Below are 24,019 nucleotides of genomic sequence, written 5' to 3' on the forward strand. Positions count from 1 at the left end.
AAGGAGGCTTCTGAGCCTCTTGAAAGGAGGCTTCTGAGCCTCTTGAAAGGAGGCTTCTGAGCCTCTTGAAAGGAGGCTCTGAGCCTCTTGAAAGGAGGCTTCTGAGCCTCTTGAAAGGAGGCTTCCGAGCCTCTTGAAAGGAGGCTTCCTGAGCCTCTTGAAAGGAGGCTTCTGAGCCTCTTGAAAGGAGGCTTCTGAGCCTCTTGAAAGGAGGCTCTGAGCCTCTTGAAAGGAGGCTTCCAGCCTCTTGAAAGGAGGCTTCTGAGCCTCTTGAAAGGAGGCTCTGAGCCTCTTGAAAGGAGGCTGGAGCCTCTTGAAAGGAGGCTCTGAGCCTCTTGAAAGGAGGCTTCCTGAGCCTCTTGAAAGGAGGCTCTGAGCCTCTTGAAAGGAGGCTTCCGAGCCTCTTGAAAGGAGGCTTCTGAGCCTCTTGAAAGGAGGCTTCCTGAGCCTCTTGAAAGGAGGCTCTGAGCCTCTTGAAAGGAGGCTTCCTGGAGCCTCTTGAAAGGAGGCTCTGAGCCTCTTGAAAGGAGGCTCTGAGCCTCTTGAAAGGAGGCTTTGAGCCTCTTGAAAGGAGGCTTCGAGCCTCTTGAAAGGAGGCTTCTGAGCCTCTTGAAAGGAGGCTTCCTGAGCCTCTTGAAAGGAGGCTTCCAGGCCTCTTGAAAGGAGGCTTCCAGGCCTCTTGAAAGGAGGCTCTGAGCCTCTTGAAAGGAGGCTTCCAGGCCTCTTGAAAGGAGGCTTCTGAGCCTCTTGAAAGGAGGCTTCCAGGCCTCTTGAAAGGAGGCTTCCAGGCCTCTTGAAAGGAGGCCTGAGCCTCTTGAAAGGAGGCTTCTGAGCCTCTTGAAAGGAGGCTTCTGAGCCTCTTGAAAGGAGGCTCTGAGCCTCTTGAAAGGAGGCTTCTGAGCCTCTTGAAAGGAGGCTTCCAGCCTCTTGAAAGGAGGCTGGAGCCTCTTGAAAGGAGGCTTCCAGCCTCTTGAAAGGAGGCTTCCAGCCTCTTGAAAGGAGGCTTCCAGCCTCTTGAAAGGAGGCTCTGAGCCTCTTGAAAGGAGGCTTCCAGGCCTCTTGAAAGGAGGCTCTGAGCCTCTTGAAAGGAGGCTTCCAGGCCTCTTGAAAGGAGGCTCTGAGCCTCTTGAAAGGAGGCTTCCTGAGCCTCTTGAAAGGAGGCTTCTGAGCCTCTTGAAAGGAGGCTCTGAGCCTCTTGAAAGGAGGCTTCCTGAGCCTCTTGAAAGGAGGCTTCCTGAGCCTCTTGAAAGGAGGCTTCCAGCCTCTTGAAAGGAGGCTTGAGCCTCTTGAAAGGAGGCTTGAGCCTCTTGAAAGGAGGCTTGAGCCTCTTGAAAGGAGGCTTCCTGAGCCTCTTGAAAGGAGGCTTCTGAGCCTCTTGAAAGGAGGCTTCTGAGCCTCTTGAAAGGAGGCTTCTGAGCCTCTTGAAAGGAGGCTTCTGAGCCTCTTGAAAGGAGGCTTCTGAGCCTCTTGAAAGGAGGCTTCTGAGCCTCTTGAAAGGAGGCTTCTGAGCCTCTTGAAAGGAGGCTTCTGAGCCTCTTGAAAGGAGGCTTCTGAGCCTCTTGAAAGGAGGCTTCTGAGCCTCTTGAAAGGAGGCTTCTGAGCCTCTTGAAAGGAGGCTTCCGAGCCTCTTGAAAGGAGGCTTCCGAGCCTCTTGAAAGGAGGCTTCCGAGCCTCTTGAAAGGAGGCTTCCGAGCCTCTTGAAAAAAGGCTTCCGATCCTCTTGAAAAAAGGCTTCCGAGCCTCTTGAAAGGAGGCTTCCAAACCTCTTGAAAGGAGGCTTCCGATCCTCTTGAAAGGAGGCTTCCGAGCCTCTTGAAAAGAGGCTTCCGAGCCTCTTGAAAGGAGGCTTCCGAGCCTCTTGAAAGGAGGCTTCCGTTCCTCTTGAAAAGAGGCTTCCGAGCCTCTTGAAAGGAGGCTTCCAAGCCTCTTGAAAGGAGGCTTCCGAGCCTCTTGAAAGGAGGCCTTCGAGCCTCTTGAAAGGAGGCTTCCGAGCCTTTTGAAAGGTGGCTTCAGAGCCTCTTGAAAGGAGGCTTCCGAGCCTCTTGAAAAAAGGCTTCCGAGCCTCTTGAAAAAAGGCTTCCGAGCCTCTTGAAAGGAGGCTTCCGAGCCTCTTGAAAGGAGGCTTCCGAGCCTCTTAAAAGGATGCTTCCAAGCCTCTTAAAAAGAGGCTTCCAAGCCTCTTGAAAGGAGGCTTCCGAGCCTCTTGAAAGGAGGCTTCCGAGCCTCTTGAAAGAAGGCTTCCGAGCGTCTTGAAAGGAGGCTTCCGAGCCTCTTGAAAGGAGGCTTCCGAGCCTCTTGAAAGGAGGCTTCCTGAGCCTCTTGAAAGGAGGCTTCTGAGCCTCTTGAAAGGAGGCTTGAGCCTCTTGAAAGGAGGCTTCCAGGCCTCTTGAAAGGAGGCTTCCAGGCCTCTTGAAAGGAGGCTTCCAGCCTCTTGAAAGGAGGCTCTGAGCCTCTTGAAAGGAGGCTTCCAGCCTCTTGAAAGGATGCCTTCGAGCCTCTTGAAAGAAGGCTTCCAGCCTTTGAAAGGTGGCTTCAGAGCCTCTTGAAAGGAGGCTTGAGCCTCTTGAAAGGAGGCTTGAGCCTCTTGAAAGGAGGCTTCCAGCCTCTTGAAAGGAGGCTTCTGAGCCTCTTGAAAGGAGGCTTCTGAGCCTCTTGAAAGGAGGCTTCTGAGCCTCTTGAAAGGAGGCTCTGAGCCTCTTGAAAGGAGGCTTCCAGGCCTCTTGAAAGGAGGCTTCCGAGCCTCTTGAAAGGAGGCTTCCAGGCCTCTTGAAAGGAGGCTTCTGAGCCTCTTGAAAGGAGGCTTCTGAGCCTCTTGAAAGGAGGCTGGAGCCTCTTGAAAGGAGGCTTCTGAGCCTCTTGAAAGGAGGCTCTGAGCCTCTTGAAAGGAGGCTTCCTGAGCCTCTTGAAAGGAGGCTTCCTGAGCCTCTTGAAAGGAGGCTTCCAGCCTCTTGAAAGGAGGCTTCTGAGCTCTTGAAAGGAGGCTTCCAGAGCCTCTTGAAAGGAGGCTTCTGAGCCTCTTGAAAGGAGGCTTCCTGAGCCTCTTGAAAGGAGGCTTCTGAGCCTCTTGAAAGGAGGCTTCTGAGCCTCTTGAAAGGAGGCTTCTGAGCCTCTTGAAAGGAGGCTTCTGAGCCTCTTGAAAGGAGGCTTCTGAGCCTCTTGAAAGGAGGCTTGAGCCTCTTGAAAGGAGGCTTCGAGCCTCTTGAAAGGAGGCTTGAGCCTCTTGAAAGGAGGCTTCTGAGCCTCTTGAAAGGAGGCTTCCAGGCCTCTTGAAAGGAGGCTCTGAGCCTCTTGAAAGGAGGCTTCTGAGCCTCTTGAAAGGAGGCTTCCGAGCCTCTTGAAAGGAGGCTTCTGAGCCTCTTGAAAGGAGGCTTCTGAGCCTCTTGAAAGGAGGCTTCCTGAGCCTCTTGAAAGGAGGCTTCCTGAGCCTCTTGAAAGGAGGCCTGAGCCTCTTGAAAGGAGGCTTCCGAGCCTCTTGAAAGGAGGCTCTGAGCCTCTTGAAAGGAGGCTTCTGAGCCTCTTGAAAGGAGGCTTCCTGAGCCTCTTGAAAGGAGGCTTCCTGAGCCTCTTGAAAGGAGGCTTCCTGAGCCTCTTGAAAGGAGGCTCTGAGCCTCTTGAAAGGAGGCTTCCGAGCCTCTTGAAAGGAGGCTTCCGAGCCTCTTGAAAGGAGGCTTCCGAGCCTCTTGAAAGGAGGCTTCCGAGCCTCTTGAAAGGAGGCTTCCGAGCCTCTTGAAAGGAGGCTTCCGAGCCTCTTGAAACGAGGCTTCCGAGCCTCTTGAAACGAGGCTTCCGCAGAATTCGCATTTGTCCAGAATGGAGCGGATGTGATTCCTTTATTTTACTGAAAGCAGACTTCAAAAGAACATACGGGATTGCTTAAAGCATGTACAGGAAGCCAGTAGGCCATAGGTTAGCCACGGGATTGGATATTGCTTTGCGCTTCGGCGTTGTTGTTCGGAGGTGAAGTTGATAAGCCGGTATGGGTTTCGAAAAAGCACCCTAAGTTGTTGGGTGTGGTTGGTCTTGTAATAGTTTTTTTTTTAAATAAATATATTATTATTCGAAAGCATAATTTTTGCGGGCGTGAATGTTCTTTTGTCCTTAAGGATGCAAATTGAGCACTGGCTTGCGTTTGGTCGATGGCTTCTACCGCTTTGACTGTTTTTCTGGTTTTCTGGTTTTCTTGCCGTTGTATTCCACTTTATCATGCAATCAACCGACTTCAATTCTGTCCCGTCCGTTGTTTCCGATGATTGCTCGAGAAATTATTCCTGCAGCTTGTCAACATCTCCAGATTCCGACGATTTCGGAATTGCTTGGTTTGCTGTCGATCTTGACAAAGATCGAACAATTATTGTTGGTTTTGTATCCAGCTCTCCACGCTCACCATAATGGCGGCCAAAAAGGTGGGAGCTATAAGTTAATCCGCCAGTTACGGTTTACAAACGTTGAACTGTTTGCATGCTGTATATTGATATCAACACAAGAATTCTCAGTCGAAACAACAATCTTGAATATTATTGGATATAAAGCTTTTATTTATTTTTAGCTACCTCTGTCAGCACCCATGAAATTAGAATCCGACGTGAATAATGAGAACTGTGATTCCGAAAACGCAAACAATGAAAAACTAGCGGTTAAAAAGGCAGCCTTGCGTCCATCTTAAAGGGGTGTGAAATCAAAATTTATACTCCAGAATATGGCTATTTTCTATTTTTGTTGACTGTTTATGCAAAACAACCAAAGAAGCGGATTAATTTATGTTTCATTAAGATATTTTTAGATGAATCTGTTTTCGTTTGATTGAAAATAGAACAAAGTGTAAAGTCTAAAACGCGAGTTAGAATGCGTAATGAAAATCTCAATTTGAAACTACGCAACCAGCCCGACAAGCACTCAAAATCAAGGCTCGTGTTGCAACAATGAAAAGCTGCTAACTAGCAACCGGAAAATTCCTCGCCCCACGTCATCCTGGCCCCTCGACAACGCGGCACACAAGCAGGAAAACTCACATCCTTGTCGTAAATCATATCGCGCTGCTTTACACCACCACCACCATCCATGGCGAATAAATGAAGCTCATCCCAAGCTCCCGCAGTGCCCATAACCGTCGCAAGCCGCCCGCCCGCTCGGCCGTCATCGTACGCGAATTATGTGCCTATTGTATATAGTTCCCTCGCTTACACAAGTGGGATAACTTTTCGGCATATGTGCATTTTGGCCATCTAATAAACGCTCGGAACGTGCGAACCAACTTCTTCTGGCGATGCCACGTTTCCTAGAGGTCCGTAACGGGGCCTGCTGCACTGCCTAGAAGGGGTATCCCGCACCTGTACCGTACCCGGTTCGACCTACTGCGCCTATATTATAGGCGGGGACCTTCCGGATCCGGCTCCGGATCGTCCCCATCGGGCGCATAAAAACAAAACCACTTTATTGCAGGCGGCAATTGTTTTAAGTGTCCGACCAAGCGAGAGAGACAGTGAAAAAAGGGATAATTTTTACCACTTGTCCTCAGCAGAGGCAGCCCATTATAATGTGGTGCTACCGCAGAACCCTTTCGAACTGAAGTTTTGCTCCGGAGAAGGTTCTTTTCCTGTGACTCGCTTTAGTGCTAGTTGGACTTCCTCAAGAGACTGTTAGAAGCTGGTAATGAACTATTGGCGTGGGGAGGAACAAACGGATGCGAAGGTAGGGAAGAATTGAAGCCGAAGCGGGGATTAAGAACTCCGGGAGTTATTAGGCGGTAGTTGCCAGAGGGGTACTTTTTTCTTGCAGGAAACATGAAATTGGTACATAAAAATATCACGGATCTGAATCACTGTCAACAAATTTTGGAATCTTGCCGCATTGATTCACACTTGCCTGAATTTCAGACAAATTTAACACATTTCACCATTAAATCATTTTTCTACGAATGCACCACAGCTTTGCCACTACTCGGTACGTGCTGCTTTGAGGCATCGCTCTCGAGTCAGCCCCGAACCATGATAGTGTGGCAGGTCCAGCACGACGCCATCGGCCTAGTGACCGACGACGACGACGACGACGACAACGACGATGGAGCTCACAGTCCATTCCCCAGTGGATGTTCATTTATTGCACCATTAAACAGCAACATTTATGGTTCTGCTGCGTCTGGAAGGAGCCACTCGGTCTGCCGGAGGCAGACTCACCAGGACCATCCCAGCTGTGGCAGTGACAAACAGTAGTATAGGTATTAAGGATATATGAGCGTCAATACACATTTAGAACAAGAACAAACGGAACTCCATCTTGACTTGTGGTGCGACTTGACTGAAAGGAAAGCGTCCTTTTGTTCCTCTTTTCTTTGAAGTGTTCACATCATGCTTGAGAAAGCCGGTCTCTTCCTATCGCTGTCGGTGTGGTCGGTTTCCGGGCTGGGGAGCGGGGTGCGTTAGGCATTTCGATAATTTCCACAAATTTATTCTCTGCTGCAGTGCAATTTCTTCGCATTTAATCGTCTCGTTCATTTGGTTTCCGTTTCGCACCAACACCCATAGACGTTTTCCGTTCCGTTCCGAAAGAAGAGCATTAAGCGTCAGCCGGGCAGCAGCAGCAGCGCACTTCAGGAATGTAAATATAAAACGCACCAATTTATAACACATTTGACACATGTATCGTACATTTAATTCTCGAAGCAGACGAGCAGAGCTTAACCGCATTGCCGTTGTCTGCCCCGGCTGGGCTTGCGAGAGAGGGGAATTAAAACGAACGATCGGAGCGGCTTCGGGGTACACTGCCACAGACGAAAATGGTTTTGATGCAATGTTTTGCGGATTTGGGAAGGAAGAAAGGGGTGGTAGGGTGCTGGCTTGCCGGGGCCCATGCACAGAAATATTCGTCTGTGTAATTGAATTCTATCCACGCAATTTGCGCAATTAAATTTATCAAATTACCGCAAGATATTAAATTTTATATCTCTGAGTCGAACACTGACTGAGGAGATGGAATAGGACGGGATTCGTATTCCGCTTGAACGGAGCAGGATAGAATTGTGATGGAATATGTTGTTGAGTGAGATTTTGGCATTTTGTTTCGTTTTTTGAGTACAAAGCTGTTTCAAATTAAATTTTTAAAGATGCCAGCAGTTCGTTTGACACGAGTACAATACTTTGTGAAGTTTTGTAAAAATTTGTAAATTTTGTAAATTTTGAAAATTTTGTAAATTCTGTAAATTTTGTAAATTTTGTAAATTTTGTAAATTTTGTAAATTTTGTAAATTTTGTAAATTCTGGAAATTTTGTAAATTCTGGAAATTTTGTAAATTCTGTAAATTTTGTAAATTTTGTAAATTTTGTAAATTTGGCAAATTTTGTAAATTTTGTAAAATTTGCAAATTTAGTAGATTTTGTAAATTTTGTAAATTTTGTAAATTTTGTAAATTTTGTAAATTTTGTAAATTTTGTGAATTTTTGTAAATTTTGCAAATTTTGTAAATTTTGTAAGGGATTCTGAAAGGAATCCGGAAGGAATTCCCAACGGAATCCACAAGGAATTCCGAACGGAATCCAGAAAGGGTTCCTACCGGAATTCGAAAAGGATTGCTAAATGAACCTGGAAATTATTCCGAACGAAAAATGGAATTTACTCCAGATGGAATACTAGTAAGATGCCAATTGGATTTCTAAAAGGATTCCCAACGGAATCCGGATGGGATTCCCAACAGAATCCGGATGGCATTCCCAACAAAATCCGGATGGGATTCCCAACGGAATCCAGATGGGATTCCCAAAGGAATCCGGATGGGATTCCCAACGGAATCCGGATGGGATTCCCAACGGAATCCGGATGGGATTCCCAACGGAATCCAGATGGGATTCCCAACGGAATCCGGATGGGATTCCCAACGGAATCCGGATGGGATTCCCAACGGAATCCGGATGGGATTCCCAACGGAATCCGGATGGGATTCCCAACGGAATCCGGATGGGATTCCCAACGGAATCCGGATGGGATTCCCAAAGGAATCCGGATGGGATTCCCAACGGAATCCAGATGGGATTCCCAACGGAATCCGGATGGGATTCCCAACGGAATCCGGATGGGATTCTCAAAGGAATCCGGATGGGATTCCCAACGGAATCCAGATGGGATTCCCAACGGAATCCGGATGGGATTCCCAACGGAATCCGGATGGGATTCTCAAAGGAATCCGGATGGGATTCTCAACGGAATCCGGAAGGGATTCCCAACGGAATCCAGATGGGATTCCCAACGGAATCCGGATGGGATTCCCAACGGAATCCAGATGGGATTCTCAACGGAATCCGGAAGGGATTCCCAACGGAATCCAGATGGGATTCCCAACGGAATCCGGATGGGATTCCCAACGGAATCCGGATGAGATTCCCAACGGAATCCGGAAGGGATTCCCAACGGAATCCGGATGGGATTCCCAACGGAATCCGGATGGGATTCCCAACGGAATCCGGATGGGATTCCCAACGGAATCCGGATGGGATTCCCAACGGAATCCGGATGGGATTCCCAACGGAATCCGGATGGGATTGCCAATGGAATCCGGATGGGATTCCCAATGGAATCCGGATGGGATTCCTAACGGAATTCGGATGGGATTCCCAACGAAATCCGGATGGGATTCCCAACGGAATCCGGATGGGATTTTCAACGAAATCCGGATGGGATTCCCAACGGAATCCGGATGGGATTCCCAACGGAATCCGGATGGGATTCCCAACGGAATCCGGATGGGATTCCCAACGGAATCCGGATGGGATTCCCAACGGAATCCGGATGGGATTCCCAACGAAATCCGGATGGGATTCCCAACGAAATCCGGATGGGATTCCCAACGGAATCCGGATGGGATTCCCAACGGAATCCGGATGGGATTCCCAACGGAATCCGGATGGGATTCCCAACGGAATCCGGATGGGATTCCCAACGGAATCCGGATGGGAGTCCCAACGGAATCCGTATGGGATTCCCAACGGAATCTGGATGTGATTCCCAACGGAATTTGGATGGGATTCCCAATGGAATCCGGATGGGATTCCCAACGGAATCCGGATGGGATTCCCAACGGAATCCAGATGGGATTCCCAACGGAATCCGGATGGGACTCCCAACGGAATCCGGATGGGATTCCCAACGGAATCCGGATGGGATTCCCAACGGAATCCGGATGGGATTTCCAACGGAATCCGGATGGGATTTCCAACGGAATCCGGATGGGATTTCCAACGGAATCCGGATGGGATTTCCAACGGAATCCGGATGGGATTCCCATCCGGATTCCGGATGAGATTCCCAACGGAATCCGGATGGGATTCCCAACGGAATCCGGATGGGATTCCCAACGGAATCCGGATAGGATTCCCAACGGAATCCGGATGGGATTCCCAACGGAATCCGGATGGGATTCCCAACGGAATCTGGATGGGATTCCCAACGGAATTTGGATGGGATTCCCAACGGAATTTGGATGGGATTTCCAATGGAATCCGGATGGGATTCCCAACGGAATCCGGATGGGATTCCCAACGGAATCCGGATGGGATTCCCAACGGAATCCGGATGGGATTCCCAACGGAATCCGGATGGGACTCCCAACGGAATCCGGATGGGATTCCCAACGGAATCCGGATGGGATTCCCAACGGAATCCGGATGGGATTCCCAACGGAATCCGGATGGGATTCCCAACGGAATCCGGATGGGATTCCCAACGGAATCCGGATGGGATTTCCAACGGAATCCGGATGGATTGGCAAATTTTGTAAATTTTGGTAAAATTTGCAAATTTAGTAGATTTTGTAAATTTTGTAAATTTTGTAAATTTTGTAAATTTTGTAAATTTTGTAAATTTTGTGAATTTTTGTAAATTTTGCAAATTTTGTAAATTTTGTAAGGGATTCTGAAAGGAATCCGGAAGGAATTCCCAACGGAATCCACAAGGAATTCCGAACGGAATCCAGAAAGGGCTCCTACCGGAATTCGAAAAGGATTGCTAAATGAACCTGGAAATTATTCCGAACGAAAAATGGAATTTACTCCAGATGGAATACTAATAAGATGCCAATTGATTTCTAAAGGATTCCAACGGAATCCGGATGGGATTCCCAACAGAATCCGGATGGCATTCCCAACAAAATCCGGATGGATTCCCAACGGAATCCAGATGGGATTCCCAACGGAATCCAGATGGGATTCCCAACGGAATCCGGATGGGATTCCAACGGAATCCGGAGTGGATTCCCAACGGAATCCGGAGGGGATTCCCAACGGAATCCGGATGGGATTCCCAACGGAATCCGGATGGGATTCCCAACGGAATCCGGATGGGATTCCCAACGGAATCCGGATGGGATTCCCAACGGAATCCGGATGGGGTTCCCAACGGAATCCGGATGGGATTCCCAAAGGAATCCGGATGGGATTCCCAACGGAATCCAGATGGGATTCCCAACGGAATCCGGATGGGATTCCCAACGGAATCCGGATGGGATTCCCAACGGAATCCGGATGGGATTCTCAACGGAATCCGGATGGGATTCTCAACGGAATCCGGATGGGATTCTCAACGGAATCCGGATGGGATTCTCAACGGAATCCGGAAGGGATTCCCAACGGAATCCAGATGGGATTCCCAACGGAATCCGGATGGGATTCCCAACGGAATCCGGATGGGATTCTCAACGGAATCCGGAAGGGATTCCCAACGGAATCCAGATGGGATTCCCAACGGAATCCGGATGGGATTCCCAACGGAATCCGGATGAGATTCCCAACGGAATCCGGAAGGGATTCCCAACGGAATCCGGATGGGATTCCCAACGGAATCCGGATGGGATTCCCAACGGAATCCGGATGGGATTCCCAACGGAATCCGGATGGGATTCCCAACGGAATCCGGATGGGATTCCCAATGGAATCCGGATGGGATTCCCAATGGAATCCGGATGGGATTCCCAATGGAATCCGGATGGGATTCCTAACGGAATCCGGATGGGATTCCCAACGGAATCCGGATGGGATTCCCAACGGAATCCGGATGGGATTTTCAACGGAATCCGGATGGGATTCCCAACGGAATCCGGATGGGATTCCCAACGGAATCCGGATGGGATTCCCAACGGAATCCGGATGGGATTCCCAACGGAATCCGGATGGGATTCCCAACGGAATCCGGATGGGATTCCCAACGGAATCCGGATGGGATTCCCAACGGAATCCGGATGGGACTCTCAACGGAATCCGGATGGGATTCCCAAAGGAATCCGGATGGGATTCCCAACGGAATCCGGATGGGATTCCCAACGAAATCCGGATGGGATTCCCAACAAAATCCGGATGGGATTCCCAACGGAATCCGAATGGGATTCCCAACGGAATCCGGATGGGATTCCCAACGGAATCCGGATGGGATTCCCAACGGAATCCGGATGGGATTCCCAACGGAATCCGGATGGGATTCCCAACGAAATCCGGATGGGATTCCCAACGGAATCCGGATGGGATTCCCAACGGAATCCGAATGGGATTCCCAATGGAATCCGGATGGGATTCCCAACGGAATCCGGATGGGATTCCCAACGGAATCCGGATGGGATTCCCAACAGAATCCGGATGGGATTCCCAACGGAATCCGAATGGGATTCCCAACGGAATCCGGATGGGATTCCCAACGGAATCCGGATGGGATTCCCAACGGAATCCGGATGGGATTCCCAACGAAATCCGGATGGGATTCCCAACGAAATCCGGATGGGATTCCCAACGGAATCCGAATGGGATTCCCAATGGAATCCGGATGGGATTCCCAACGGAATCCGGATGGGATTCCCAACGGAATCCGGATGGGATTCCCAACAGAATCCGGATGGGATTCCCAACGGAATCCGGATGGGATTCCCAACGGAATCCGGATGGGATTCCCAACGGAATCCGGATGGGATTCCCAACGGAATCCGGATGGGATTCCCAACGAAATCCGGATGGGATTCCCAACGAAATCCGGATGGGATTCCCAACGGAATCCGGATGGGATTCCCAACGGAATCCGCATGGGATTCCCAACGGAATCCGGATGGGATTCCCAACGGAATCCGGATGGGATTCCCAACGGAATCTGGATGGGAGTCCCAACGGAATCCGGATGGGATTCCCAACGGAATCTGGATGGGATTCCCAACGGAATCCGGATGGGATTTCCAACGGAATCCGGATGGGATTCCCAACGGAATCCGGATGGAATTCCCAACGGAATCCGGATGGGATTCCCAACGGAATCCGGATGGGATTCTCAACGGAATCCGGATGGGATTCTCAACGGAATCCGGATGGGATTTCCAACGGAATCCGGATGGGATTCCCAACGGAATCCGAATGGGATTCCCAACGAAATCCGGATGGGATTCCCAACGAAATCCGGATGGGATACTCAACGGAATCCGGATGGGATTCTCAACGGAATCCGGATGGGATTCCCAACGGAATCCGGAAAGGATTCCCAACGGAATCCGGAAGGGATTCCCAACGGAATCCGGAAGGGATTCCCAACGGAATCCGGAAGGGATTCCCAACGGAATCCGGAAGGGATTCCCAACGGAATCCGGAAGGGATTCCCAACGGAATCCGGAAGCGATTCCCAACGGAATCCGGAAGGGATTCCCAACGAAATCCGGAAGGGATTCCCAACGGGATCCGGAAGGAATTTTGTATTTTTTGTAAACTTTTTCAATTTTTTTCGCGGATTCTACTTTTATGACCAATTGTTGTTTTGACAGTAGTAGAGTTTTCGTTCGACAGATTTATTCAACTCATTAGAAACCATTCAATCATTTTTAACTGTTGAACAACTTCTCAAATTCAACGACTGGATAAATCCTGTTCTGAATATTGATAGCAACGTATCAATTACGTCAATCAAAAGCAACAAATCTGCATAGTTTCTGCTTTTCGAAGCTATTGTTTGAGGGAGGCTTTGCCGAATGGATCGCCATCAATTGCATCGTCTGTATTACCCCAAGTGGAGCTTGCAATTTCCCAGATTTATGATGGCTCGTCGGAAATTTACGCGAAATCAGGCTCATTATTCCGTTTGAAGCAGCTATCCGGTTACGCTGGAAACATCAATGGCGGGGCTTGTCGAGCGCTGAATGATGCACCCGTGTCAGAGTGTTCATGCGCTCATAAAATGCAATTATTTCCGAACACAAATTTGAAACTTATCGTGTTTATGTTTGCACTACTGCAGTGGATAGGTGTGTTGAGGAGTTGAGTGCCTCGCCGATGCAAAATTTTGACTGACTCAAATTATTAGCGAGCGTGATCCGAAGCAGCTCTTTGCCATTATGAAATAATTTCAATTCTAAACACGGAGAACTGCTCCATTCTGTGCATTCACTGCGGTGGTTTTGGCCGCATATTGTTGAGTGCGGATTTCGCACGGGAAACTCTGCTTTATTATTAAATAAGTTTGAATTTAGGAAAATTGTAGATAGATTAAAAATATGTCGCTGCTCCGCCCTTAACATGCGTTACTACGATGGATCAACGATGTTCCAGTCTCGGCGATCAACATAGGTATTATGCAATAAAATTTACAATGTAGCGTGTCAAAGAAACGGTGGTTCAAGTCATTCAACAATATTAATCTAATTCCTGGCCCAACCGCAACTTGATGTTAACAAATTTTCATCGACTTTTTTCCCCCAAGGGTCTCGAATATACCGTAAGCCCTTCTTGTTCACACACTCGCACCCCATAATCCCACACACGCAGATTTCCATTAGAAACTCCATGGCAGCGACCATGGCGACAACTAAGAAGACAACGACTGAAGTTGATTAATTTACTGCGCTTTTGTGCCGGCTTAATTCACAGTGTGGAACGCCCCGAAGTGGTGCGGCGAATCCTGACACAGTCGTCGCCGCCGTCGTCGTCATCGTCATCGCCATCCCCATGGTCTTTGGTCCGGAAGAGCGGACAGGAAAAACTTTCTTTCGGACCATTTACCAAAAACGATGATAAATTTTGGCAGTCGGAAAAGTTTCTGCTTCGCAGCAGAATCAAGTAGCAACACGATATGACGATGCAGGAGCCCGGAATAGGCGCTGTGGGAAGGTTAGGAGGGGGAGCAACGGCCAAAAAAGTAGTACGTATTCAAAAATGTCACTTTGAAAAGCTGTGCCAGCTAGAAATCGAGAATCCCGAATGCCCAGGGATAGAGACACAAAGAAGAAGATAGTTGGTGGGACAGGGACAGTGCGTAGGAGAAGGGTTACATTTGGCGACATCTGTTGGAGTAATATTATTTCAAGTGAGGATCTGTTGGATAAAGGAAAAAAATCGGATTGATCCACCTTGATGTGTCACTTTTACCTCTAATTTGTTTGCAGGACCGAGACTGAGTCAATCTCAAATATGGTCGAAAGCACGCCTGCATAGAATAATTGCACCAAAAATAATCAAATTTAGAGTAATTTGGTCTAATTTAATAACTCCCTTTCTTGAAACTTTATTTAGTCTCAAATTAGTGGACAATAATTCTTCAAGTGATTCCAATACCTTTTGAAATCGTGACACTTACTGCAGAATCTAAAAACGCTTCGCATCGTCACCATTCCCGTCGCAGCTGAGCCCTTGATGTGTGCCCGTCTGCGAATGTATGTGTGCAAAAGTCGTAAATTTTCCTTCGCATGGAAGCGATTTTCTACTTTCCCATGACAAAGACTCTATACCCGAAGATGGGAACTGACAAAAAAACCAATGTCGGACGGAACAAGAAAACGAGAAAAAACGGAGCTCTATACTTACATATCACAATCAGCTTGGCGTTGGCACGGATGGCCGAGTTGAATTTGGCCGGCCCCACTTGGCACTGGTACTCGGCGTCGTCCTCCAGCGACGCGTTCGAGATCTTGAGGTTGTAGACGCCCGCATGGTGGTCACCGAGCACCGAGTAGCGCGGGTAGCCCGGTATCGTCGTGGAAAACCCTGCGGACGAGAAGAAGGGAGCGGAAGCCGAAGAAAAACATGAGTTAGGATTGTGTGGAATCGTCACATATTTCAGCATATGATTTAGTCGGCCGCATGGAGCACAAGTTTCGGAAGGGAAGTCTTCTTGTTAAGTAGAAAAAAAAATAGAACCAGAGAAGTTCGTAGCTCGGTGCTTCTCAAATTAAAATTCTCTCAACAAAGTATTAAGGCATAATATCAGCAAATATTCAAATGATCTCATAAATATTCCAATAATTATTAGATTTGGACTGAATTCCTAATTTTCATAACATTTCAAAAAATTAGTAACGATTTCCTGAGTCCGCTGAGATTGGGATCTGAGAATTTTATTTGCAACAGAAAACCGTTTTGAATTCCTTTGCTGTTCGACCAGAAAGCGTACAAAAGATCAAAGATCTTTATGCAATTAAAAGTGAGAATAATTCTGAGTTTTATCTAGCAAGATATCTTTCGTACTAAAATCTATTTTTGTAATACCTCTACGATTCATTCTGCATTTCGACTGGAACCGCTTTTAGTACCCATCCGAATTCTATTTTGGATTTTGCAAAACCGATTTTTTTTTTAAATTTTCATCAGAAATTCAGAAAACATCTGACAGGGATTTCAAACGTAATTCGGAAAGAATTCCAGACATTCTTTGAAAGGGACTCCGAACGGACTCAGGGAGTACTTGAAGCGAAATCTGGAAGGAATCAAGAACGGAATCTGGCAGGGATCACAAACCAAGTCCAGAAGGGATTCTGAACGGAGTCTGGAAAATATTCCGAACGAAAACCGGAATGAACTCCAGATAAAATCCGGAGAGAATGCCCAACGGAATTTGAAAGAGATTCCCAACGGAATCCGTAAGGGATCCCAACGGAGTCCGGAAGGCATTCCCAACGGAATCCGGAAGGGATTCCCAACGGAATTCGGAAGGGATTCCCAACGAAATCTGCGAAGGATTCCCAACGGAATCCGGATGAGATTCCCAACGAAATCCGGAAGTGATTTCCAACAAAATCCGGTAGGGATTCCCAACAGAATCCAGAAGGGATTCCCAACTGAATCAAGAAGGGTTTCCCAACAGAATTAAGAAGGGTTTCCCAACGGAATCCGGAAGGGATTCCCAACGGAATCCGGAAGGGATTCCCAACGGAATCCGGAAGGGATTCCCAACGGAATCCGGAAGGGATTCCCAACGGAATCCGGAAGGGATTCCCAACGGAATCCGGAAGGGATTCCCAACGGAATCCGGAAGGGATTCCCAACGGAATCCGGAAGGATTCCCAACGGAATCCGGAAGGATTCCCAACGGAATCCGGAAGGATTCCCAACGGAATCCGGAAGGATTCCCAACGGAATCCGGAAGGATTCAACGGATTCCGGAAGGATTCCCAATGGAATCCGGAAGGAATTCCAACGGAATCCGGAAGGATTCCCAACGGAATCCGGAAGGATTCCCAACGGAATCCGGAAGGATTCCCAACGGAATCCGGAAGGATTCCCAACGGAATCCGGAAGGATTCCCAACGGAATCCGGAAGGATTCCCAACGGAATCCGGAAGGATTCCCAACGGAATCGGAAGGATTCCCAACGGAATCGGAAGGATTCCCTAACGGAATCCGGAAGGATTCCCAACGGAATCCGGAAGGATTCCCAACGGAATCCGGAAGGATTCCCAACGGAATCCGGAAGGATTCCAACGGAATCCGGAAGGATTCCCAACGGAATCCGGAAGGATTCCCAACGGAATCCGGAAGGATTCCCAACGGAATCCGGAAGGATTCCCAACGGAATCCGGAAGGATTCCCAACGGAATCCGGAAGGATTCCCAACGGAATCCGGAAGGATTCCCAACGGAATCCGGAAGGATTCCCAACGGAATCCGGAAGGATTCCCAACGGAATCCGGAAGGATTCCAACGGAATCCGGAAGGATTCCCAACGGAATCCGGAAGGATTCCCAACGGAATCCGGAAGGATTCCCAACGGAATCCGGAAGGATTCCCAACGGAATCCGGAAGGGATTCCAACGGAATCCGGAAGGATTCCCAACGGAATCCGGAAGGATTCCCAACGGAATCCGGAAGGATTCCCAACGGAATCCGGAAGGATTCCCAACGGAATCCGGAAGGATTCCCAACGGAATCCGGAAGGATTCCCAACGGAATCCGGAAGGATTCCCAACGGAATCCGGAAGGATTCCAACGGAATCCGGAAGGATTCCAACGGAATCCGGAAGGATTCCCAACGGAATCCGGAAGGATTCCCAACGGAATCCGGAAGGATTCCCAACGGAATCCGGAAGGATTCCCAACGGAATCCGGAAGGATTCCCAACGGAATCCGGAAGAGATTCGCAACGGAATCCGGAAGGGATTCCTAACGGAATCCGGAAGGGATTCCTAACGGAATCCGGAAGGGATTCCTAACGGAATCCGGAAGGGATTCCTAACGGAATCCGGAAGGGATTCCTAACGGAATCCGGAAGGGATTCCTAACGGAATCCGGAAGGGACTCCTAACGGAATCCGGAAGGGATTCCCAACGAAATCTGCGAAGGATTCCCAACGGAATCCGGAAGGGATTCCCAACGAAATCCGGAAGTGATTTCCAACGAAATCCGGTAGGGATTCTCAACAGAATCCAGAAGGGATTCCCAACTGAATCAAGAGAGGTTTCCCAACAGAATTAAGAAGGGTTTCCCAACGGAATCCGGAATCCGGGATTCCCAACGGAATACGGAAGGGATTCTAAACGGAATCCGGAAGGGATTCCCAACAGAATCTGGAAGGGATTCCCAACGGAATCCGGAAGGAATTCTCAACGATATCCGGAAAAGATTCCCAACGGAATCCGGAAGGAATTCCCAACGGAATCCAGAAGGGATTCCCAACGGAATCCGGAAGGGATTCCCAACGGAATCCGGAAGGAATTCCCAACGGAATTCCGGAAGGGATTCCCAACGGAATCCGGAAGGGATTCCCAACGGAATCCAGAAGGGATTCCCAACGGAATCCGGAAGGGATTCCCAACGGAATCCGGAAGGGATTCCCAACGGAATCCGGAAGGGATTCCCAACGGAATCCGGAAGGGATTCCCAACGGAATCCGGAAGGGATTCCCAACGGAATCCGGCAATCCCACCGGAATCCGGAAGGCAATCTGATCGGAATCCAGAAAGGATTCACACCGGAATCCGGAAGGGAATTTACCGGAATCCGGAAGGGAATCCCACCGGAATCCGGAAGGGATTCTTACCGGAATCCGGAAGGGATTCCTACCGGAATCCGGAAGGGATTCCTACCGGAATCCGGAAGGGATTCCTACCGGAATCCGGAAGGGATTCCTACCGGAATCCGGAAGGGATTCCCAACGGAATCCGGAAGGGATTTCCAACGGAATCCGGAAGGGATTCCCAACGGAATCCGGAAGGGATTCCCAACGGAATCCGGAAGGGATTCCCAACGGAATCCTGGGAGGATTCCCAACAGAATCCTGGGAGGATTCCCAACGGAATCTTGAGAGGATTCCCAACGGAATCCTGAGAGGATTCCCAACGGAATCCGGAAGGATTCCCAACGGAATCCGGAAGGATTCCCAACGGAATCCGGAAGGATTCCCAACGGAATCCGGAAGGGATTCCCAACGGAATCGGAAGGATTCCCAACGGAATCGGAAGGATTCCCAACGGAATCCGGAAGGATTCCCAACGGAATCCGGAAGGATTCCCAACGGAACTCGGAAGGATTCCCAACGGAATCCGGAAGGATTCAACGGAATCCGGAAGGATTCCAACGGAATCCGGAAGGATTCCCAACGGAATCCGGAAGGATTCCCAACGGAATCCGGAAGGATTCCCAACGGAATCCGGAAGGATTCCCAACGGAATCCGGAAGGATTCCCAACGGAATCCGGAAGGATTCCCAACGGAATCCGGAAGGATTCCCAACGGAATCCGGAAGGATTCCCAACGGAATCCGGAAGGATTCCCAACGGAATCCGGAAGGATTCCCAACGGAATCCGGAAGGATTCCCAACGGAATCCGGAAGGATTCCCAACGGAATCCGGAAGGATTCCCAACGGAATCCGGAAGGATTCCAACGGAATCCGGAAGGATTCCCAACGGAATCCGGAAGGATTCCCAACGGAATCCGGAAGGATTCCCAACGGAATCCGGAAGGATTCCCAACGGAATCCGGAAGGATTCCCAACGGAATCCGGAAGGATTCCAACGGAATCCGGAAGGATTCCCAACGGAATCCGGAAGGATTCCCAACGGAATCCGGAAGGATTCCCAACGGAATCCGGAAGGATTCCCAACGGAATCCGGAAGGATTCCCAACGGAATCCGGAAGGATTCCCAACGGAATCCGGAAGGATTCCCAACGGAATCCGGAAGGATTCCCAACGGAATCCGGAAGGATTCCCAACGGAATCCGGAAGGATTCCCAACGGAATCCGGAAGGATTCCCAACGGAATCCGGAAGGATTCCCAACGGAATCCGGAAGGATTCCAACGGAATCCGGAAGGATTCCCAACGGAATCCGGAAGGATTCCCAACGGAATCCGGAAGGATTCCCAACGGAATCCGGAAGGATTCCCAGCGGAATCCGGAAGGATTCCCAACGGAATCCGGAAGGGATTCCCAACGGAATCCGGAAGGGATTCCCAACGGAATCCGGAAGGGATTCCCAACGGAATCCGGAAGGGATTCCCAACGGAATCCGGAAGGGATTCCCAGCGGAATCCGGAAGGGATTCCCAACGGAATCCGGAAGGGATTCCCAACGGAATCCGGAAGGGATTCCCAACGGAATCCGGAAGGGATTCCCAACGGAATCCGGAAGGGATTCCCAACGGAATCCGGAAGGGGTTCCCAACGAAATCCGGAAGGGATTCCCAACGGAATCCGGAAGGGATTCCCAACGGAATCAACCCAGAAGGGATTCCCAACGGAATCAATCCGGAAGGGATTCGCAACGGAATCAATCCGGAAGAGATTCTCAACGGAATCAATCCGGAAGGGATTCCCAACGGAATTTCTTAGGATTTTTTTCGGGATCCGAGAAGGATGTTTTACGAAAGGGATTTGAAATAAAAACCCGCAGAAACTTTAACGGAATCCGAAAGGGATTCCAATCGGTATACCGAAAGGGTTCTGATCTGAATCCGGGATAATCCTAAATGGGAAATCAAACGGAATCCTGAAGAGATTCCAAACGTGGAATTCTGGTAAGATTCCAAAAGGAATTTGGAAGTGATTATAAACGAATTCCGAAGCGGAATTCATAAAGGCATTCAAATGGAATCCTGAAGATATTTCTAACGGAATAAATATGGGTTTTCTAACTGAATATATTAAGGATAGAAGACAGATTATGTAAGGAACTTAAGACGGAATCCTTTTGCGAGCCTCACTTAAGTCCGGGATGATAGTCAAACAAAATCCTAAAGGGATTACACACCGAGTCCTTAAGAGATTTCAAACAGAATACGAGAAAGACTTAAAACGAAATCCGCAAGGACTTTGAATAGAAATTTGAAAAGGGCTTCAAATGGATTTCGGAAGGTACTCTGAACGGATTTCGAGAAGGTATGCAAGGTATGAAGGTATGTCGGAAGCGATGAAAGCGGAATGCGGAAATTTAGTTCCTGCTAAGACATTACAGATGAACTGCGGATGAAATCCTAAATATTAGCCCTAATTCGATTTTTTTAGGTACATCAATTTACCTCAATCATCTATCTCGTAGAACCGAACTTAATGGATAAGGCTGAATAATGCAGTTAAGCCAGAAACGCTGACTTATAATTTGAATGTGTTTTCTGACAAATTAAATTAGGCTGCTCTGCAGTCTTCTATAAAGCTCAATCATAGGTCGTTATTTGTAGTTTGAACCCATTTTTGATATAAAGTTTCCTGATGATACAGAATATTTTTTTCTCTGGCTGAACTGTATTACAACTTTTGTTAAAAATGCATAAGACGTGAACGTTATCCCTCCCAATCGCCCAACCACCCCCCCCTCCCCTTATCCCGTTCGATACTCACCCAGCGCAAATCCGTCCTTGGTCCACTGGACCGCACCGGCCAGGTTGTTGATTTCGCATCGCAGCAGCGCCTCGGAACCTTCCAGCACCTGGAGGTCCTTGGGCAACATCCGAAACTTTTGCTGCTGACTGCTGGTGCTGCCGACGAGCAGCACTGGTATCACTGGAAACGAGACAAGAAAAGAAGATTAGTGCCAAGTTTTCCGATAGAAATTTAATTCGAAGTAAATTTTCCGCTCTCTTGGTCGCTCGCTTGGACAACTTGCCACATTAGCATGCATAATGAAGCACGAAAAGTACACATCGGAAAGTTCGGGGTGGAACTCGGCCCCGGCACGGAAGCGGAAACGACCGGGCGAAAGGTGTGAAAACTCTTGCCTTTCGTGTGCCGATGACTCGGTGGAGGAGAAAAAAAAACAACTCGCACAGAGGGAAATTTCCGAAACAGCCACAGAACAGCAGCAGCGGTCCCAACTCGAGCAAGTACAACTTTATTATTCACACAGTAATTGCACTTTGGCTGGTAGTTAGTAGCTCTTTCCGGTTTCACTCAGTTGTTGCAGCCTCCTCGGTCCCATCGCCGTGTGTGTGTGTGCGGTACGAAAAGGCGGACAAGGACCCTCCATGGTCAATAAGAAGTACCGGTCCTTGCCGACCAAATGGCTACCGACATACATTCTTATCTGTAGCGCCATGCAGCACAGTGGGGAAAAACCGCGTCAAAGTAGAATACACGTAAAGCTTTTATGTAGTTAACATTAGAGTATCTATTAGAATTGGTTTAAAATAGAAATAAAAATGATTTCATGACCAGGGCTGACAATCGTCATCGTCATAGTACGAAATGCCACAGTAGCGACGAGTTGCATTGTCTTCATTGCTACTCTACACATCGTCAATGACGCACACGACGTTAGCTTTCGTCGTGTAACCAAATCGTCCTGACGACATCGAAGAACGAAGACTTCATACCGTTATTCTTCAAGCGGCAGCTGCCATGCGAAGATTTTTACTAATTCTTTGTAATAATGAATTTGAAGCAACGTATGAAAGCGTTATAAATGTTATCGATACATTTATGTTACCAAATTTCCTACTATTTGTTTATTTGAGACGCTATTATGTTTTTAACCGGTCCGTCTATAATGGCGTGCAATCAATTGTGTGAAGAAGTGACGACGAAAATCGTCATAACTTTTGGCTGCGCGACTATCGTCGTGGTACGCATGCGGCGCGAAGAAAACGAATAGGTGTTGCGTCGTGCAATGTTATGACGAAGACTAATTTTTTTTCGCTTTCTTCATACGACGAGAATGACTATTGTCAGCCCTGTCATGACATACAATTAGTGTGACCGTTGATATTTCAGTTGAATGAAGAATTTAACAGAGTTTAGGGCTTGGGTTAAAGAGTGTACGCCTTCAGGTCCACATTCACATTTACATTTATTACAACACATTCCTAATCATAATTAATTTTGAAATATACGAACGAAGTTATAGATGCTACTGTGTACTCTTCCTGCAGGAAAAAAAGAAAGGATACTCGAAAATGAGTTGCTCCGAATAAGCAAGAAGCGAAGGGCTGAAGTGTGTTAAAATTCAATTTCGAAAGTTTCCATTCGGGCTCTTTTTTTTGTTCGCTTTTTTCCGGGTGGTTGGGTGGTACGGTATTTTACCACTTTTTAGCAGCCATTTTTTAGTCATGCAAGGAAGTTGTACATGATTCCCGATGGAGAAGAAAAATGCTCGTGTAATGTACCTCTGCTGCGGCGGCGCTTCGATGGGTCAAGTGAAAAAGCTCAGCTAAAACAGCAACAGGCGGAAGTTGGTCGGTTGGCTAATTGAAATCAGCTCCAATGGTGGAAAGTGAAGCCAATGAGCGAATACGAGGTTGATGTATTTGCTTTGGATTTTGTTTTGCAACTAGAGAATGATGTTAATGAAGAATCGAATTAACAGCTACAACAAGGGTCAGTTCGGAAAAAAAAGGAAACCGGATCATTACGCTTATGCAAACTCAATCAATTAAATGTGTCGGTTTGCAATAATTACTGAAAATGATTATGAAATCAGATATCATTCTCGATTCGGTAAACGTAGGAAAGGATCTCGGCCACACAAATTACGTATGCATGCAATTAGCAGGAAAACTTTCAATTTATAATTCGGCTATATGACCTATTCGGCCAAATGACTTCCGGTCTAATGGTTTGTTCGACCTAGTGACTTTCAGGCGAATGACTTTTGGCACATGATCTTTCCACCTGCATTTTATGTAGCCAGTACAAAACCATTTTTTGAACATATAATGTTATTTGATTTGATTCCTTCTTAAATATTTCGCGCGAACCAACTCTCAAAAATCAATTTTTCATACTAAAGATAAAACAAAGAATATGAAACAGCAAACACCACAGCATTTTTGACGATTTAATCCGGGTAAAGATAATTTATTCTTTTTTTATTGCTGCAAATTTTATCTCATCCATAAAGAAAATTCTTTTGCACAATACCCCCTGCCCCCGACGGGGCGTACTCCACGCCTCGCCACGCGTCCCTCCCCATCACGTAGTGGAGCATAGATAAGCTTCAACTGTATTCTTTTCGCACACAGATAATGACTGCCCGCCTCTCCCCCATCATACCGCATGTGACGAGCTTCACTGTGTCTCCCTCTCGATCTTTGCGACGACTGAATTATTGTTTTAATTATTTAGATTTAACATGCAATAAACATCGTGCTTAATCTTTTACGCTCTTGCTCGTCCATTTTTGCTTTTTTGCTGCTGGTACTGCTGCTGCTACTGTTGGTGGTGGAACCGTTTCACTCGGGTACGTTGCCTTGATTGTGAAAAATTCCATCCTCGTCCTCATCCCGCTTCCACAGGGCGGGCGGTGGAAGTTTGACTCCTCTCCTTAGCCCGGTTTGAGGGGTGGGGCAACGGCAATGGAACAAGTTTATTGCATTTAATTCC

The 24,019-nt window shown here is 48.1% G+C and overlaps 1 protein-coding gene across 11 annotated transcripts in view; it reads right to left on the reverse strand.

The window, feature by feature from the left end:
* The window catches only part of LOC134226251 (nephrin), a 1,334,188-nt gene that overhangs the window by 372,065 nt on the left and 938,104 nt on the right, over positions 1-24,019 (reverse strand). For all 11 annotated transcript variants that reach the window (XM_062706895.1, XM_062706896.1, XM_062706904.1 and 8 more), the window contains 2 exons: positions 21,044-21,205; positions 14,802-14,981 (listed from right to left, as the gene is read on the reverse strand). In XM_062706895.1, coding sequence (XP_062562879.1) covers positions 14,802-14,981; positions 21,044-21,205 — 342 coding nt within the window. The remainder of the gene's footprint in view (positions 1-14,801; positions 14,982-21,043; positions 21,206-24,019) is intronic.

The sequence above is a fragment of the Armigeres subalbatus genome, chromosome 3, assembly GCF_024139115.2.
Source record: "Armigeres subalbatus isolate Guangzhou_Male chromosome 3, GZ_Asu_2, whole genome shotgun sequence".
In the NCBI taxonomy this organism is placed as follows: domain Eukaryota; kingdom Metazoa; phylum Arthropoda; class Insecta; order Diptera; family Culicidae; genus Armigeres; species Armigeres subalbatus.